This window comes from Gadus macrocephalus, chromosome 20 (assembly GCF_031168955.1).
Source record: "Gadus macrocephalus chromosome 20, ASM3116895v1".
NCBI classification, from domain to species: Eukaryota; Metazoa; Chordata; class Actinopteri; order Gadiformes; family Gadidae; genus Gadus; species Gadus macrocephalus.
In genome coordinates this window covers 5,291,661-5,311,289 of record NC_082401.1, presented here as the reverse complement: position 1 = coordinate 5,311,289, position 19,629 = coordinate 5,291,661, and the positions used below count along the sequence as shown (strand labels likewise).

Here is a 19,629-nt window from a genome sequence, read left to right as displayed (position 1 = left end):
AATTAGGAGCTTGTTATAGACTGGCCTGCTCTGAACTTGTCCTCACCTCCCTGGCCAGATGTCTTGTTCGCAAAAGGATAATTGTGATATTTAACCCCACTCACCACGCACACACACACACACACACACACACACACACACACACACACACACACACACACACACACGCCCACACACATGCAACTCCATTGTGCTTCTGTGTCCTTGACGTGGCTTATTCATGTGGGAAAGAGACAGACATACTGAATACTTGATGAGAGAGAGAGAGAGAGAGAGAGAGAGAGAGAGAGAGAGAGAGAGAGAGAGAGAGAGAGAGAGAGAGAGAGAGAGAGAGAGAGAGAGAGAGAGAGAGAGAGAGAGAGAGAGAGAGAGAGAAACAAAGAGCCAGAGGTAAAAAAAATAAAGAGATGGAAAAGAGAGGGAGCGAGTGGGATAGAGATAGAGAGATAACCAGCAGGACCAGAGAGAGGGAGGGATGGACGAGGAAGGGAGGGAAGGAGATTGTGAAAGGGAGGGATTGGTGAAGGAGGGAGGGAGGGAGGGAGGGAGGGAGGGAGGGAGGGAGGGAGGGAGGGAGGGAGGGAGGGAGGGAGGGAGGGATTGTTGAGGGTGGGAGGGAGAGAAAAAGGGGACAGGGTGGGAGATGGAGAGGGTGGGATGGGTGAGGGAGGGAGGGGGGGGGATCAGTGTGACTCAGCCGTCCTATAAGATCACGGACTGGGAGCCGGGACGGGACATCACCTCAGGAGGAGAAGGAGAGCAGGTCTACAGCGGCTCACAGAGAAGTTGAACATCGCTCGCCCAGAGAAAGTGAGGAAGCTGGACCTCTAGCTGTCAGTCAAGTCCAACCTTGCTCTCCCAGAGAGCGAGTAGAATCAGGAGCAGCAGCAGCAGCTGAGGACCAGCTGGGAGGAAATGGTGCGTGTGGCTGTGCAGTAGTGTGTGTGTGTGTGGGGGATGGAGAAGCCGAGGGCCACGGGGGGGTCGGGTGGCGTGGGGGGCCTGGGGACCAGCGGCTGGAGGGCCCTGCTGCTGCCCCAGCTCAACCGCCAGTCGCTGTACGTGTACGGCAGTGAGATCGCCGTGGAGGAGGAGTGCACTCGGCAGCTGCAGAGCGGAGTCCTGGTCATCCACCCCTTCAGCCTCATAAGGTACTACTACTACTACTGCTACCGAGTACTTTAGGTAATCGATAACTCATCACCCCTTCAGCCTCATAAGGTACTACTACTACTACTGCTACCAAGTACTTTAGGTAATGGATAACTCATCACCCCTTCAGCCTCATCAGGTACTACTACTACTGCTGCCGATTACTTTAGGTAGTATAATAACTCATCACCCCTTCAGCCTCATCAGGTAGACTATCTACTACTACTACTGCTACCGAGTACTTTAGGTAGTACAATAACTCATCACCCCTTCAGCCTCATAAGGTACTACTACTGCTACCGAGTACTTTAGGTAGCACAGTAACTCATCACCTCTTCAGCCTCATCAGGTACTATCTACTACTACTACTACTACTGCTACCGAGTACTTTATCTAGTAGAATAACTAGCTACAACTACAATAACTCATCCACCCCTTCAGCCTGATAAGGCATCATCTACTAATACTACTAATGATGCTACTGAGTGCTTTATCTAGTAGATTGACTAGCTAATGCTAGTTCAGTAGTCTCATTAATCAAACGTGAGACTAATATCTATAGTCTAATGGCAAGACAAGATCAAGATCAAATCTGGGTAATTCATCGTTTGAATAATTTCACTTTGTTACAACCAATCATGTTGCTCAAGGCGAGGATCTTTAAACGTTCAACTAGCAACCACAAACTGGGCCAGCAGGAGCAGACTGTGAAAGAGTGTCTGCATAGGTCTCAAATCAACACAATGGCCACTGTTGAAATACCCTTCTTAAAGTCCCCTTCTGAACCATTAGTCTACCTTTGTTACTGGTAGAATATCCCAGTAAGGAAACAGGAAATTCGGTGTAGCTCCGCCCCCTGCCCTGGCTTTGTGTCATCTCAACCCAGATAGCAAAACTGGATCCAAGTTTAATAGCTCTACTATGAGGTACTTTACAATAACTACATAGTTGAGGAGTGATCATCCTTCCCTTCAGCCCCATAATACAGTATATGTACTACTGCTACTACTAATAATAATATTTCTACAACTACTATCTTGTATCTTGACTATCTTGAACAACAACTACAGACTGGAGTTCTGAATTCTGACTGAGTCTACTATAGGGCAGTATATTTTGATTACCCATTGCAATAAGGTATTACCCTGAACACATAGCACAAAGTTTCTATACTCTGATAATGGAGGCTATTATTTTGTAATTTAAGTTATCACAATAAAGTCATTAGCAAAGTGATTAGCAGTACACTAAATAACAGTTGGGTCTTCAAATAATAAGGAATTGCGGTCAATACAATTGGAAGAAAGTATGCATATTTTATGAGCACTGGATAGATGTCATTTATAAATATCCACAGACAGTTCAAGAAGTCTGGGCGGCCTTCATCTCTAATCCAATATCTTAAAACCTGTGTAATCCCTGACTTTATTCAGTGTGATGTAACATCACTCCCTCACCCCCACTGACATCTGAGTCGTCTGCACCAAAAACATTAAACATTATCAGCAGACTGCCCCCCTGACCACATAGCACCTTTCACAGTGACACTGACTAACTAAAAAAACCTGGATGGATTGACTCATGGGCACGTTCTATTTCTGAGAAATGTTCTAGTTCCGATTTTAACTACAATATCTGCAACAAAAAGAGACTTTTAATGTGTACACACAACTCCAAACATGGAAGCTGGGGCGGCAGTGACGCCTTGTTCACACTACATTCGTCCGTCAACGGATGACCGAGGGCGTGTCTGATGTATAGGGGACTAGTCTCTGTAGACGCATACTGGAGCCAATCAAATCACTTCCCGCTACAAAGCCAAAGTGTGGATATAAATACAAAAGATGACACAAACAGGTGACTAAAAACAATCCTATCATTCCATATTTCTTTTAAACGCGTGCACCCCTTGCCCACTGCATCCGTCCGTTGACGGATCTCATTCACTTCACATGGGGCGATCCCGAAATGCATTGTGGGTCCGTCCGTTCCGACGTGCTCCGTCTCTTGCGTTCAGAAGTTGAGAAAATGTTAACGTTTCAGGCTGCAACGGATCCGTCAGCCTATCAGATCGTGTCTCCGTCAGAAAATAACACTCCCCCATCCGTCAGACACGCCCTCCGTCGTCCGTTGACGGACGAAGGTAGTGTGAACAAGCCAGGAGGCCGTAGAGCGGGTTGACTGGTAACCAGAAGTGCATCCGACGCACCCGACGAGCTGGCCCTACACCTTGTTCACACTACCTCCGTCAGTCGATGGATCTCATTGACTTTGCATGGGGCGCTCGCGAAATTTATTGTGGGTCCGTCCATTCAGCTCCGTGGCCTGCGTCAAAAAGTTGAGGAATGTTCAACTTTTCAGGTAGCGGCGGATCCGTCGGCCAATCTGATCTCGGTTATGCAAATACACCCCACGCGTTTCCTGGATCTATTTTGCAATAACAAGCAGGAAAAAGCAGGAAGAATTTTTTTTTAAGAAATATGGAATGATAGGATTGTTTTCAGTCACCTGTTGTTTGTGTCATCTTTTGTATTTATTTCCACACATCGGCTTTGTACCGCGAAGCGATTTCATTGACTGCAGCATGCGTCTACAGAGACTAGTCCCCTATATGTGAGACACACCCTCGGTCATCCGTCGACGGACGAATGTAGTGTGAACAAGGCGTCTAACTGCACCCAACAAGCTGGCCCTAACTGGCCCTGGGTGGTTTATCTCCGCCGTCGGTGGGTGGATGTGTGAATGAATGATTGTAAGTCGCTTTGAATAAAAGCGTCAGATAACTACAAATGTAAATGAACAGGCATGTACGTGTTGCCACATGTCCAGGAGCTACTACATCATGTGCATGATGGCCATCACGTTCCTCAACCTGATCGGCATCCCCATGGAGATCGCCTTCCTGGACGGGGCGAATGGCCTTGGCTGGGAACGCTTCAACGTCTTCTCTGACACGCTCTTCCTCATCGACGTGGCGCTCAACTTTCGCATGGGCATCATCCCAGAGGACAGCGAGGTCCCCACACACTCTCCACACAAACACACCAAGAACATTAATCCCATCATAGACAAACACCATCCCCATCTGTAATCCACCTCAATGCACACACAAACAGGATTAAGATCCAGCAGCCCCATCCCAAAGTCCACGGGGAGCCCCTCTGGAGTTATGTTGTCGTAGCACAACAAAGGCCTTGGGTCAGATTACAAATACCTAGAGGCGTGACGTTGTCCAATTAGGCTGTGATAGATCATATGTGGTTGTCCTCTGCTCTGGTGGGATGGACTCTCGCCAGCTTAGAAAACCATCTGAATTGTTTGGCTCTACCTTTCCTCAGGACCGTAGCTGTTGATGTGTGTGTGTATGTGTATGTGTATGTGTATGTGTATGTGTGTGTGTGTGTGTGTGTGTGTGTGTGTGTGTGTGTGTGTGTATGTGCTAATTGCATGTCCTCATGTGCCATGATGTTTGGAGCTGCAGTGTTCTGTGTGTTTGTGTCAGTGTGTGTGTGTGTGTGTGTGTGTGTGTGTGTGTGTGTGTGTGTGTGTGTGTGTGTGTGTGTGTGTGTGTGTATGTGTGTTTGTGTGTGTGATCAGTATATTATCATTTGCAGTTCAGCAAGACATTCTAAAACACAAATCTACGGACCGTAGATTGTTTTAACCGTGTCATTACATTTTTTCTTTTTTGTCATATGTTGCCTGGTCCTGTGTGACAGGTCGCCATTTTGGACCTCAAGCAGATCCGGATAAGCTATTTGAGGAGTTGGTTCATACCAGATGTGATCGCAGCATTCCCCATCGGATACATCCTCTTCTTTGCGGTACAATTTGAACAAACTGACCGTATCTGGTCTGGAGTGAATTATAATGAATGAAAAACATTGTGAATCTTATTCACCCATAAAGTGAGTTTTCTGTGTTTTCTTGCCACAGGACTTACAGTACAATAATGAGGACAACCCCTCCAAGGCAAACAGAATGATGAGAATCCTCATGTTTGTTCGGATCCTCAGCCTCATACGTCTGGTGCGGGTGTCTCGACTTGTGCGCTTCTTCAACGAAGTGGAGAAAGTGAGTTTGGAAGTGCGGCCGTCATATTAGAAACCCAATCACGCTCCTATTCTTCTCAGCCGTTTCAAGTTGCACACACCTTCATTGGGCCTCCAGCTCGGGTGACTGCATGCTTTTGAGACTCATGACGCAAAAAAGATTACTACAAGTTGAGTCTTGAAGAAAGAGTTGGAAGAATCGCTGTTGTAGCATTCCCCCGAAAGATGGTTTCACACTTGACTGATGGTTTAAGATTTATTGAAAAATCCCCAAATCCAACGTAAGAGCTGAGCACAAAACACATAAACAATAAATCGTTAGCTTACTTTACATTCGGTTTTCACAGTCTTTTCATCACATTAACATAGCATCAATTCAACTAAACAGGTGCCAATAAAGTTATCACAAACGAAATTAAACATAAGCCACATTTTTATATCACAATATTACAGCATTACTAACCTTGTGCCTCTTCGGAGGGTGCTAAATATCTTTAACCGTCGGCATATCTGCAGTTATATTGCCGCTTTCACAGAATCTCCATTCAACTTATTATTGCGGTCAAAACACTGCAGGATAACAGGAAATACAAAAACGCACGCTTCAAAATAAAAGCCTTGTGCTATTAGGCTCATTTTAAAACAGGAAGTAAGACAATAAAAGCTTAGACCATGCACAAATACGTTATGAAGCAACAAGAATACACTGTTTAACAGGGCTTTCTCTTGTTTAAAGCAAAAACACGATTTGGGTTAGTTTCACACAAGGAATGAAACTGTCCTTTCACAGTAATTAGCTTAAGAAGCATCTGACAACAGAACTTTCTTCTGCACAGGCCGTTCAAACAAGGACAATTTCCCAAAGCGCTCTCCTTTGTTATTCAGTCTCTTATCTCAAACTGAGATCTTCCCTGTCCTTACGAGCCCATCCTTACCACTGACAGTCTCCAAGACCCTTGCAAGTCTCCATTCACCTCTAGGCGATAGCTCATCAATGTCCATAACAACATCACCCACTTGAAGATTTCTCTATGGCGCATGCCAACGCTGCCTTGCAGTAATGTCGTGAAGATATTCCCGTTTCCAGCGACTCCAGAACTGCTCAGCCAGATGCTGTACATGGCGCCATCTTTTTACTCCATACAAGTCTTCTTTGGGGAAGGTGCTGGGTGGAGGCAGTGCTGTGCTGGATTTCATCTGGACCAGATGATTAGGGGTAAGCGGTTCCAAGCTGTCAGGACTGTTTAAGTTATCCACAGTGATTGACTGTTGACTATGGCCATGGCTTCGTAGAGTAGAGTCCGTAGTGAAGCATTGCCATGTCTCTCCTTGGAATTCAGGACACTCCTTACAGTCTTGATCTGGCGCGCCCATACACCACCTGCATGACTGGAGTGGGTGACAAAGTCACACTGCTTTTGTGACAGAAAAGTACTTAGTCTCTGTGTGTCGCACTCTTTTAAAGCTGCCTTGAATTCATTCTTCGCACAAAAAATGTTGGTGCCTTGGTCGCACTGGATTTGACGGACTGCACCTCGAATAGCAATAAAGCATCTCAGACCATTTATGAAAGCATCGGTGGACATATCCTCTAACATCTCAATGTGGATGGCCCGTGAGCAGAAACAGGTAGCCCGTATCGTTTATGCGGTTTCCTGCCTTCCGTAGTGACAAAGGGGCCGAAGCAGTCCATAGCGCAATACGTGAAGGGTTGGGACGGTTCTAAGGGTGCACTAACACTAGGCCATCTGGCCGTGGCCGTGGCCGTTTTCACACCTAACTGTGCTCAAATCTGCCAGTGTGAGTGTGGCCAGTCTGGCCAGGCCAGGCCAACTTGGCCACTTGGGAGAGGTGTGCTGCTACGGTACGGGCCGCCACGGTACAGATGCTAATGAGCCGACACGCGCACACGCACGGCTACGCAACCTGAGCTGGATGACGTATAGTCCATGCGACGACCATGGACATAATAAAGGCGACGAGCCATCTTACCCATTAAACGGTAAACATGGCGTCAAGCGGTTCAACTAGTGAGTGTAAACTAGAGTGGGCTCTATCTTAGAACGGGTCCAAATAAGCAACCGATTCAGCAAAGTGCGAACTGTATTCTCTGTGTTCTTGTCCATTGTTGTTAAAACTGACTGGTGGCAGACTTTATTATGGTCCATGCAGCGGACGCTTGGTGATGACGTTTTAAGGTCCCATGCATTTCGGGATCGCCCCATGTGAAGTGAATGAGATCCGTCAACGGACGGATGCAGTGGGCAAGGGGTGTACGTGTTTAAAAGAAATATGTAATGATAGGATTGTTTTTAGTCACCTGTTTGTGTCATCTTTTGTATTTATATCCACAGTTCGGCTTTGTAGCGGGAAGTGATTTGATTGGCTCCAGTATGCGTCTACAGAGACTAGTCCCCTATACGTCAGACACGCCCTCGGTCATCCGTTGACGGACGCATGTAGTGTGAACAAGGCGTCACTGCCGCCCCAGCTTCCATGTTTGTGGCGAAGCCACAGTTGTGACGGCCAACGGCCACGGCCAGATGGCCTAGTGTGAGTGCAGGCCAGAGAACAATGGGGCCAGTTCATCACGGTTAGGTGTGAAAACGGCCAACGGCCACGGCCAAATGGCCTAGTGTGAGTGAACCCTAAGCGCTCTATAGGTAAGTCACTCATTCTTTGGCCTTCTTGGGGTCTCCTCAGCCTGCGACAAGTCACACACTGGCGGATGTAAGATGATACAGCTCTGCTCATTCCAGGAAACCAGTAGCCACTGGATCTGATCTCATTCGTGGTGACGCCTTTGCCCTGATGCTTTGTATTTTTATGGTTAGGAGCTATTATTAACTTTGTCACATGATGATCCTTAGGAATGACAATTTGGTGCTTAAAAGAGTCAGCGAGGGATGAGTGTCGAAGCCTTCCTCCCACCTTTAGGGTACCATCATCATGTACTTCTTCCACATCACCTCTCTCAATGATTTCTTTCATATTTGTTGTGTAGTCCTTCTTGTATTTCTCATCCCTGCTGAACTTCCATTGAAGATGACTGAGCCTGATTTCCGCAAGTTTCTTATTATCTGGTAAGTGTGGCCATTGCTTAAAGGGCAGGGGCATCTCCAGATGTCCCTGTTCGTTTTTCTTAATGCTTTCTTTCAGTTTGCTCAGGAATATGAGATCTTGAGAGGTCTTGTTGTCTCCTTTGGTGTCCTTGAAGTCTGACTCCAGTACACTCAAAACATATATAGGTGTTACTGGAGGGAGTTCCTTTAAAGTGACTCTATGACACAGGCTGGTTTCTGTTTCATCAAGGCTTGGTGTTGAGTATCCAACAATGCTCCAACCCAAATCTGTGAGGATGGCGTAGGGCTCGTAGTCTTTACCAGTAATTACTTGTCTGGGTGTTAGTGTTCAGGGACAATTATACCCAATCAGGAGTCCTACATCACAGATAAGGAGAGGTGGCATATTTTCGGTGAGTGCTGTTAAGTGAGGCCATTTTCTTGCAGTTTCACATGAGGGTATGTGATCCCGATTCACAGGAATGCAATCTTTAGTGTACGACATAGGAAGGTTGATGTGGAGGCATGAATTGTAGCCTCTCACACGGAGCCCAGACACCCTGTCACTGTCAGTGATTGTGTTCTCTCCTAACAAAGTGGTATGTTTTAAGGGGACCTATCATACCACCAGGTGTGAGTGTGATTAGCCATTACAAGCTGTTTTCAAAATGTACAGCATTGTGACAGCACAGGTGGGCGTGTCCACCTAGATGTGTGACGGATAGATGAGCAACGTTTACTTCAGTCCACTGGGTAGGCTGGTAGACTGATCTATCCAGCACACATCTAGGTGGACACGTCCACCTGTGATGTCACAATGCTGCACATTTTCAAACCTGCTTGTAATGGCTAATCACACTCACACCTGGTGGTATGATATGCCCCCTTTAAGCTTTACAGCGTAGGAGTCTGCCTGTAATTTATTGCTCAAATCTCTGTCGATGAAGCAGCTGTCGCTTTGAGTGTCTAAAGATGCACAGACAAGCTGTTCGTCAGATGGGTTTTTAACAGAAGACACCCACACAGGTATGATCATGGAAGTGACGCATGACTGACCTCCTTCAGTGACTGTGAGTGCTGTGGCTGTCGTGGTTTCATACACAGTGGTTGGTTCTGTGTTCCCAAGTGACTCAGTCCTTTTCTTTTCTTCACGTCTTCTGAAGTTGTCGTCATGAAGACAGGTAGGGTGCCTTCCCTTGCATGAGTCACTTGTGTGGCGGTGACGACATTCCTTGGCGCTGTGATTTGCCTTGGTGCATCCGTAACACAGCTTGTTATCCTTTATGTATGTTCGTCGATCCTCAAGGGACTTTCTCATGAAGTCTGGGCACTTGGAGAGTGGATGTTTATCATCTTTGCACCACATGCAAGTGAGCTTTGGTTTTACATAGTTTGATTTTGATTCATCACTGTTAAAGGCGGTTTGGGTGCTGAAAACATTGGCTTTTTGTCTCTCTTGAGCTTCTTTTGTCCAGGGATGAATTAGAAGAATGAAGAGCATGTAAAGACGTGACTGGGTTACATGCTATCTCTGCTTCTACTGACACAAAGTAAGCGAATGCCTCGAAGGTTGGAAAGTCCTTATTTTGCATTAGAGCCACTGTAATCTAGCGATTCCAACGGGCTGCTAACCAATCAGGAGTTTTCCGAATTAGCTTTTGGTTTCCTTTGCAGTCACTTGATATTTCTAAGCCTTTAACATGTGGCATGGCTTGCAGGCAGGCATTCAGGAAGTCTGAAAATGTTCTTAACCCTTCTGCATCTCTGGGCTGTATTTTCGGCCATTTTGACAATTTCTCCCTGAAGGCTCTTTGGACGACAAATGTCTGTCCATAGCGATGGTTGAGCCTATTCCATGCATCTTTGTACGCCTCTTCGTCGCTCCGATAAAAGGTGCCTTCAAGGCATTGGAGAGCAGGGCCACAGAGGGTCACAGAATCTCTGTTCAACTTATTATTGCAGTCAAAACCCCGCAGGATAACAGGAAATACAAAAACGCACGCTTCAAAATAAAAGCCTTGTGCTAATAAAACAGGAAGTAAGACAATAAAAGCTTAGACCATGCACAAATACGTTATGAAGCAACAAAAATACACTGTTTAACAGGGCTTTCTCTTGTTTAAAGCAAAAACACGATTTGTTTTTTAGTTACAGCTGTGTTACCCTATGATAGGACGTAGAGTTCTGGATTGTTAGAAAGGTTCTATTTATTCATGTCAGGTGTACCTTGGTCGTCTGAATGACTTATTGAATTACGAGTTTCAACTTTAATCTATTTCCTCTGATGGTATTAGCAGTCAAAGAAACCTAGATCTACCGAATAGTTAGACATATCTAATAGCTGGACGGTAAGATTGGAATTAGATGTACTTGATTATCCCAGAAGGGGAATTAGAGTGTCACATCAGGAAGTACTGCCATAGCAGTAATCCCCCCCCCCTTGCTCTCTCAGGTGTCCAACGCTAACCTTGAGGTGGTGCGGCTCTTCTTCCGTATCCTGTCCCTGTTCATGATGATCTTCCTACTCTGCCACTGGAACGGCTGCATCCAGTACTTTGTCCCAATGCTGGAAGAGTTCCCCGCTGACTGCTGGGTCCGCAAGGAGAACCTCATGGTGAGCCATGGAACCCCTCTTTTATGGAACCATGGGACCATGCAATCATAACACGGAACCATCCAATCACGTCATGGAATCAAAGAATTATGGAATCATAGGATTGAACCAAGCAACCTTGCATGTGACGGACTAGGCCTATGTAATATAATAATGTGATGGAAGCATATGATGAAATATTAATATAATAAGAATTTTAATTCCAGCATTCATTCTTGAACTATCCCAGGTGTAAACAGTAACATAAATCGTAATCCGAGATGGCCTCATTATAGAGTGATCTCTGCGGTCAATCCTGTGTTTGCAGAATGCCACGGTGAGCGTGAAATACTCTTGGGGGGTGTTCCGTGCTCTGTCCCAGATGATCGCCCTCTCCTATGGCTCTATGGATGCCCCTACAAGTAGGCTTCATATTATTAAATGACACACTGTATGTTTTCTTTAAACCGGGAAGAACCTAAGACTACGGTTTACCTCATTGTTTCTTGATCAATGGTAATTTAAAATGCATCCCAAATGCTGTGATCTTCTTATCTCCAGACTATGTGGAGTTGTGGATTGTGATGGTCAGTATGATCTCCGGCTGCATGATGTACACGGTGCTGGTGGCCAACGCTACGACCATGATAGCCAACACAGACCCCACCGCCAAGGAGTACAAGAGCAAGGTCCTCATGGCCCTTTAAAGTACAATGGCACCAAAACACATTCACTTATTACTTGCTTAGAATCTATTTTTGTAATACAGTAATTGACAATAAAGCCTAGAATGGCCGGCCTTATTGCTGATATCGGCGTCCTGACCAGTGGAGTGTGACATTAGGACTTCTGGTGCAATGCTCAGATACTTAGTATTAGTGCATAGTACTGCAGGTAGTTATTAGAAATGCTGAAGACGCTGTTGTTGTTGTTGTTGTTGTTGTGGTTGTGGTTCCCCTGTAGATGTGCCGTTTAGAACACTACATGACCTTCATGAAGCTACCCCCTGAGCTGCAGCTGCGGATCAGCAAGTACTACCAGGCGCGCTACGGGGGGAAGTGGTTTGATGAGAACGACGTCATCGACACGGTCTCCTCTGCGCTGAAGGAGGTAAATGCTGTAGGCTTATTCTGGAGCTTAACTTATTTCAACTTAGATAAGATAAACAAAACCAAACTTCTAAACTAATCTAAGATAAGAAAATGTTTACGAGATGGCAATAGCATATGCTGATCATTTCATATCGGAAGATCATCTAAAATAAAATAAGATAAACTAGGAATTCTATAAACCAAACTAAGTGAATGATCTAACATTAATTTAGCGAACAACAAGTTTGGATAAACTAAGCTAAGATAAGCTACAAAAAACCTGCTCAAACGAGCCATACTCAGATGAGGTAAGACGCAATAGCTTAGACTTAGCAAACTGGTCGTACTTTCTTCACAGGAGATGCTGCTGGCCATGTGCAGCCGGCTGCTGAAGAAGGTGCCCATGTTCCAGGACCAGGACGCCCACTTCATCAACGCTGTGTTGCTCAAACTCAGCTACGAGGTGTTTCTTGAGGGGGACGTGATCGCCCGGGAGAACGCGCCCGGAGACCGCATGTTCTTCATCGACCACGGGGAGGTGGGCCTGGAGGCCGGTTCCTTCCAGAAGGACCTCTGCGATGGGGACTACTTTGGAGGTGGGTTCAACGTAGGGAAACCAGACATCCGTTAATCCGGGGAAGTCCCTGATTCTGGTGGCGTGTCCCCAGAGGGAGCTGTCCCCTAAAACGTCAATGTTTAAAAAAATAGGATTCTAAAATAATATGAATGGATCTTTAAATAGCAAGGGTTCAAGTAAGCTCATGCAAATACATTTTATAGGCAGTTGGTCATTAATTTCATGGCTGTGAATCTGATTGGCTGTGAATGCAATTTTTATGCACTGGGGTCTATCTATATACTCTAAACCATAAGCAGACATGAACAATCATAAACAATGGCCTATCAATACAATATAGAATAATTCCTTATACAAGTTGCCCGATTTGGATTGTGTTTGGCTGGTTTACCATAGCTATAGAAACATCATAGTAAAATATTGGGCATGTAGGCCTACTGCCCAATGTTTTACTACATCATTGACAATGACAAGAATAGGTTTAATGTAAAACTGTCCCATCAAATATAATAACATCAGCTACGGACCGCCAACCTAAAAATATCTTCTTCTTTCATTTCTGAAATATGGTCACCTTAGTACAACGCAATAGTTGTATTTACTACAACAGAATGGTGGTATTCACTACAACAGTGCACCTCTGTGTATAGGTTTGTTTATTGGTCACTATGGTTATGAGGAGAACATTTTTATGTTATACCTCACACACATTCATATCTTCACAGTCATTCATGGCAACAATCAGCTCAGTCTGAGGAATTATGTGTGCTGATGGACACCTCAACTCTTAAGCAAGAAGTATGCAGTCCCCCTAGAAAATAAGAGGTCTGCCACCCAAAAATAACCCAAACCCAAACGACTCAAAAGCTAATGTTTTAATTGATTACAACACGCTTTCCCAATTTAAGGGGCTTTTGAAAATGTAAAGATTAAGGATTGGACGGATTAGAAGCAAATTGCTCTTCATCAGGCTACACAACCTTGTACAGCAGCAAGGTCCCAAATGAACTGGGCCGTGGTCGGCGTGGTGATTTAAGATTAAGCATTCCCAGTTGATGTGTCCGTGTTTTGATTGGTTCCCAGCAGAGATCTGTGTGCTGACCAAGGGAAAGCATCTGGCCACAGCGCGGGCGTTGACCGACTGCCAGTGCTTCTCTCTGTCCTGGCAGGGCTTCCAGCAGGCCCTGGTCGGCTTCCCCGACGTCCGCAAAGACCTGGAGAAGCTGGTCCAGCTGCAGGCCGACCAGGGCTCCAACGGGGTGTAGGAGCCCGGGAACACAGAGGAACAGAGCTCTACTGAATCAACTCGGGTACAAAGACAGCTGCTGGTGGATGGACTCTTTTTTTCAAGTATAGGAACACTTGGTTTTATACAAGAGCTCAAGTATAAAGTATATTTTAAATGGTTTTATACTTAGAGTTGAAGGACATAAAATATATTGTACAAGTATACAATTGTAATCAGTGTAAACCAGGGATTACTGGTACTAGTATCCTAACTCTGTGAATGTATTGTTGAAATTATTTTTATAAGAGCCATATATTGATATTATTTTGCAAACATATCCACGTGTCGGAGAGTGGAATGCAGGTCTTCTGCTTGGATTATAAGAATGTCTTTTTCGCAACAGTAACTTTCCGTCTACAGTATACAGCTTTGACTCCTGGCTCATTGCCATAATGTGTGGTGATTTTATGATGATGTTGAACAGTTTTAAGTTTCAAGCGGTGAATAACATGTGCAATAAATACATCTTTGTTTGGAAAGGGGCTATTATTTTGTTATGACAACAGAAGACTGTCGTTGGTGCCTCTTGGAGCTGCGCCCTCAACTCGATCTGCACCTGAAAACCGATCAATCAGAGAAAGAGGATGGCTCGCATCAGATTCGCGATTTATAGGACCATCCCACAAAATCTCCTCTGGAAATACTCCTTTCACAACTTTAAGGGCTAATAAAGTATGTTAAACGCCCCACCGCTGGAACACACACACACACACACGCACGCACGCACAAACACACACTACTGAAGACCACTGTCTCTGTCCAACTTCCACACATACACAGCAACAGATACACACACACACACACACACACACACACACACACACACACACACACACACACATACAAGTACACAGGCAAATACACACACAGGTACCTGGACATACATAATGAACGCGTTGGATACTTCTTTGTGACAAGCTACAAGGACTACAGCAAACTATATGATAACTATGGTGGCTCCTTGAGTAGAGCTCGGAGCAGTTAGTCAGCAGGAATAACTGGCCTCAGGAGGGGCAGCTGCTCAGAATAGACCAGGCGGAAAGAGGCACCACCAAGCTGTCTTTGGACCACTAAAGTACCTGTGTCAGTGTGCAGGAAGAACACAAAGCACCAGCGCAGCCTCCCAGTCCACCTTTGGAAATTAAAGTTACAATGCAGCTGTACAATGCAAACTGCAATGCTGAGTTGGAAAGGGCTATGTATTTAATGAAGCCGTCCATGATTAATATATATACATACATTATGGCTTTACCTGATGGCATGACTCTTTGTTCATCTACTATGGTCAGTGAGTTTGTTAAATAATTGGGTTGGATTGCAGTAATGTAATAACCAATGTCCCACATCATATGGGGCTTAATGGCATAACAATGCCACAGAAAGTTGCACAAAACTTGATGGACGTTCAGGTGACATTAGTTTACAAAGCAGGAGCCGCCCTCTGGTGGATGGATGGTCTGTAGCATAATATGGCCCTCTATTAGCTTCTGAGATGTGCCTTTCACCAGTTTCAACAGGATACTGACTTCTAATTTTTAGGTAAGAGGATTAAGAATGAGATTTCCTTTTTTTATTCAAGGGCAAACTATGTTGAGTAAAAAAAAAGTATATATATATATTGTGGCAGACGCCAGGGAGGAGTGAGGGGAGTGGTAGGTCTGGCAACCTGCTGGCTCCACCCCCAAGCCATATATGGTCTTCCTCCCTCTAACGAGGCAAGCCTGGGGATCGTTAGGCAGGGGTGCTCTAGCTTAAGAGGGCTAGCCAACAGACATGTGGGGAGGTTGGAGTTGGAAGAGGAGCTAGGGCTAGGTAAGGACAGGCAGGATCTGTGAGATCGCCTGGAAGCACGGAACGCCCAGAGAGAGACAGGTGGAAGGTGTTTGACGGACGATAGCATAAAGGAGGTGGATGTCCCTTTCCCACCCTGGTTTTCATTTACTCGGTATTAAACCATTCTGCACTGGAACTGCTGTGTGTTGTGTCATTTATCTACTCAACTTGGTAGCGTGGAAACCCCACACCCACTGGCCCGCTACAATATATATATATAGTAGATCAAATGTAGCTATTGGGATACCATATGAATATAAAAACAAATAATTTAAATCCAATCAAGAACAGCTTCAGGGTATCATCTTGAAAATACGATTTAAGATAAATTAAAGACACTACTGGACAAATGAAACACTCAACATTCAAGGTGTAGTGTGTAGAATTGAGTGATATCTAACGGAACTGAGTGGCAGAAATTGAATATGATTTCAAAAGTATATTTTAATTAGTGTATAAATAACTTATTCATGTATGGGATTCTCTCTCTATCCCAGGGTTCAGATTATGTCATGTCCTCGTTACAATATTGACTTCTGTACAGATACAAATACGATGTAATGATAGCCAGATTTTTTATGTAACCATTAATATCTTCAATAATGCGGGTTAGAGGGTTCATTGTACAATTTACAGCATTAGTTATATGGTAATCTATTGCATATCCAGGCATATTGGTATTGCAACTGAAATATCCCTAACTAATTTCGTTGCCATGGCGCTGTGGGAGACGGCTGCCTCTCCAGTAGCTCTCCCGTTTTTTTAACTTCTTTCTACTTATTGTGTGTTTAATATATATACTGTACTATACTAAACTATATACTATGTACTATAGATACTTCTATTCTATTTTTTTTCTTAAAATGCAACTAAGAGCCAGCTCTCAAACAAACGGACGGGCTGGGATACGACACCCAATTCCAGCGGAGCTGAGGAGGAGACCCAGGGGCTGCAGGGGAGGGGAGCTATAAGATAAAGGCTGATCTAGCGGATAATCGTAGGCGCTACAAACCATCTATTCCCTCCGTAATCATGGGGAATGTGAACTCGCTGCTGAACAAGATCGACGAGCTGTCCGCGCTGAACAACCAACGGATCTACCGTGACAGCAGCTTGTTCATCTTTACGGAGACATGGCTCAACCACCTTGTACCGGATGCTAACGTGGACCTGCTGGGATTCACTGCCGTGAGAGCCGACAGAGACACTAAAGCGAGCGGAACAAGCAAAGGTGGGGGTCTCATCATGTATGTCAACAATAGAGCATATAGAGCGACTCCCCTCCCCCCACTGGGGAAGTCTGATCACAACCTGGTTCACCTACAGCCACTGTACATCCCCCTGGTCCAAAGACAGCCGGTGACAACTCGCACCATCAGGAGGTGGTCCCCTGAGATAGAAAGTGCCCTGAGAGACTGTTTCGACACCACAGTATGGGATGTGTTGATCGACCCGCATGGTGAGGACATAGAGGGGATGACACACTGTTTGACGGAGTACCTCAACTTCTGCGCTGACGTGGTCTCCCCTGTCAGGACTGTCCGCTGCTACCCTAATAATAAGCCATGGGTAACGCGGGAAGTCAAGGCTGTCCTCAACAAGAAGAAGGCTGCCTTCAGGAGCAGGGACAGGGAGGCCATGAAGGCAGCGCAGAAGGAGGTGAAACACTGTGTGAGGGAAGCTAAGGACAGCTATAGGAGAAAGGTGGAGCAGAAGCTGAGAGAGAACAACATGAGGGAGGTCTGGGAAGGTGTGAGGACCATCACAGGTCACAACACAAAGACCAGAGCTACAGGGGGGACAATGCAGACAACGGAGAGGGCGAACGAGCTGAATGACTTCTTCAACAGGTTCAACCAGCCCTCGTCCCCCCCACCACCACCACCACCACCACCACCATCACCACCACCACCACCCCCACCCTCACCACAGCCATCTCTCCTTCCCTATACACACCTCCCCCCAGAAACCACAACATCCCCCTCCTCCCCCCCACCTCAACACAATCCCCGCCTCACATCACCATAGACCAGGTCAGAGGACAGCTGAGGAAGCTCCGGCCCAGGAAAGCAGCAGGCCCAGACAAAGTGTGTCCGAGACTGCTGAAGACCTGTGCTGCAGAACTGGGAGAGCCGCTACAACGGATCTTCAACCTTAGCCTGCGGCTAGGGAGAGTGCCCACGATCTGGAAGACATCCTGCATCGTTCCGGTTCCGAAGAAGAACAGGACCAGCGAGCTGAATGACTTCCGACCGGTGGCACTCACTTCACACCTGATGAAGACGTTGGAGCGGCTCTTCCTCAACCTCCTCAGACCCCAGGTACAACACGCCCAGGACCGCCTGCAGTTCGCGTATCAGCCAGATGTTGGTGTGGAGGATGCCATCCTCTACATGCTACACCGAATCCACTCCCATCTGGATAAGGGAAGCGGCACAGTGAGGATTCTCTTCTTGGACTTCTCCAGTGCCTTTAACACCATCCAGCCCCCTATGCTTCACGACAAACTGAACAGGATGGGAGTGGAACCCTATCTGGTGGACTGGATTGATGATTACCTCACTGACAGGCCACAGTACGTCAGGCTGAAGGACATCACGTCTGACACTGTGGTCAGCAGCACTGGAGCCCCCCAGGGTACAGTGCTGGGCCCTCTTCTCTTCACCCTGTACACCTCAGACTTTTGCTACAACTCTGAACTATGTCATCTACAGAAGTACGCTGATGACACAGCCATCGTTGGGTGTATTAGGGGTGACAGAGAGGAGGAGTATCGGAGTCTGGTGGGGGATTTTGCGCTCTGGTGCCACACTAACCGGCTACAGCTCAACACCTCTAAGACAAAAGAGCTGGTCATTGACTTTGGAAGATCCAGACCAAGTCCGAGACCAGTCCTGCTAGACGGAGCTGAGGTGGAGGCTGTGAATTCCTACAAATACCTCGGGGTCTGGCTGGATAACAAACTGGACTGGAAAACACACACCAGCTACCTGTATGGGAAGACACAAAGCAGGTTGTACTTCCTGAGGAGATTGCGGTCATTCAACATCTGCAGCAAATTGCTGTGGATGTTTTATCAGTCTGTGGTTGCCAGCGTCCTCTTCTACACTGTGGTGTGCTGGGGAGGCAGCATAAACAAGAGGGACGCCTCCAGACTGAATAAACTGATCAGGCGGGCTGGCTCTGCGGTCGGCATGAAGCTGGAACCACTGGTGACGGTGGCAGAGAGGAGGACACTGGACAAACTGCTGGACATTATTGACAATGCCAGCCACCCCTTGCACACTGTCATCAGCAACCAGAGGAGCCTGTTCAGTGGAAGGCTGCTCCTTCCCAAAGTTAGGACCAACAGACTAAAGAACTCCTTTTGTCCCTCATGCCATCACACTTTACAACTCCTCACTCGGAGGGAAGTAGGAGGAAATAGAATATAAGTAATAGAAGTAATAGAAGTAATAGAAGTGATAGAGTAAAGAGGAGAGATATAACCTATTCCACTGCTTAATTTGAACTGCTAATTTATTTAATTTAATTTAACTGTCAGCCACCCCTTGCTCACCGTCATTTCATATATGATATGATATTTATTCACAATGCCGTATGTGTATGTGTGTATGTATGTATGTATGTATATATATATATGTGTATGTATATGTATATATGTGTGCATATGTATATGTGTGTGCATGTGTATATGTATATATATATATATGTTTATTTATGTTTACATTTATTTATTTATATTTATTTATTTATTTATATTAATCCTCTATACAGTTCTCTACATTTATCTTTTATTTTACTTGAATCCTGTTTTACTTCTATTATTATCTCTACTTTCTATATTAGCTAAGAGTTTATTGTTTACTGTTTACTGTTTTTTTTGTTTACTTGTTATAGTTAGTTAGTTAAGAGTTTATTGTTTATCTTATATTATATTATAATTATTGTTTACTGTTTACTTTTTATTTTACTTTTTAT

The 19,629-nt window shown here is 45.5% G+C and overlaps 1 protein-coding gene and 1 long non-coding RNA gene across 3 annotated transcripts; one reads left to right on the top strand and one right to left on the bottom strand.

The window, feature by feature from the left end:
- Nucleotides 1-698: 698 nt before the first annotated feature.
- On the top strand, nucleotides 699-14,287 carry LOC132448499 (potassium/sodium hyperpolarization-activated cyclic nucleotide-gated channel 3-like). 2 transcript variants are annotated; one of them, XM_060039875.1, is made up of 10 exons: nucleotides 699-1,151; nucleotides 3,982-4,168; nucleotides 4,872-4,976; nucleotides 5,089-5,226; nucleotides 10,719-10,880; nucleotides 11,188-11,281; nucleotides 11,421-11,548; nucleotides 11,823-11,969; nucleotides 12,309-12,546; nucleotides 13,614-14,287. In XM_060039875.1, the coding sequence occupies exons 1-10, from the start codon at nucleotides 958-960 to the stop codon at nucleotides 13,790-13,792; spliced, it is 1,572 nt and encodes a 523-aa protein (XP_059895858.1). In that variant the 5' UTR covers nucleotides 699-957; the 3' UTR covers nucleotides 13,793-14,287. The 2 variants fall into 2 exon arrangements, with proteins under 2 accessions (XP_059895858.1, XP_059895857.1); XM_060039874.1 differs by having other exon boundaries at nucleotides 13,611-14,287.
- LOC132448506 (uncharacterized) lies at nucleotides 4,633-5,801 on the bottom strand. Its single transcript, XR_009523374.1, has 2 exons — nucleotides 5,668-5,801; nucleotides 4,633-5,492 (listed from the first exon to the last, which is right to left on the bottom strand). It is a non-coding gene; the product is annotated as an uncharacterized LOC132448506 (long non-coding RNA).
- Nucleotides 14,288-19,629: the final 5,342 nt, after the last annotated feature.

Coding starts and splice junctions, on each gene's coding strand:
- LOC132448499 (XM_060039874.1), top strand. CDS start 958: ATGGAGAAGCCGAGGGCCACGGGGGGGTCGGGTGGCGTGGGGGGCCTG. Junction 1,152..3,981: donor CACCCCTTCAGCCTCATAAG/GTACTACTACTA, acceptor CCACATGTCCAG/GAGCTACTACATCATGTGCA. Junction 12,547..13,610: donor CGATGGGGACTACTTTGGAG/GTGGGTTCAACG, acceptor ATTGGTTCCCAG/CAGAGATCTGTGTGCTGACC.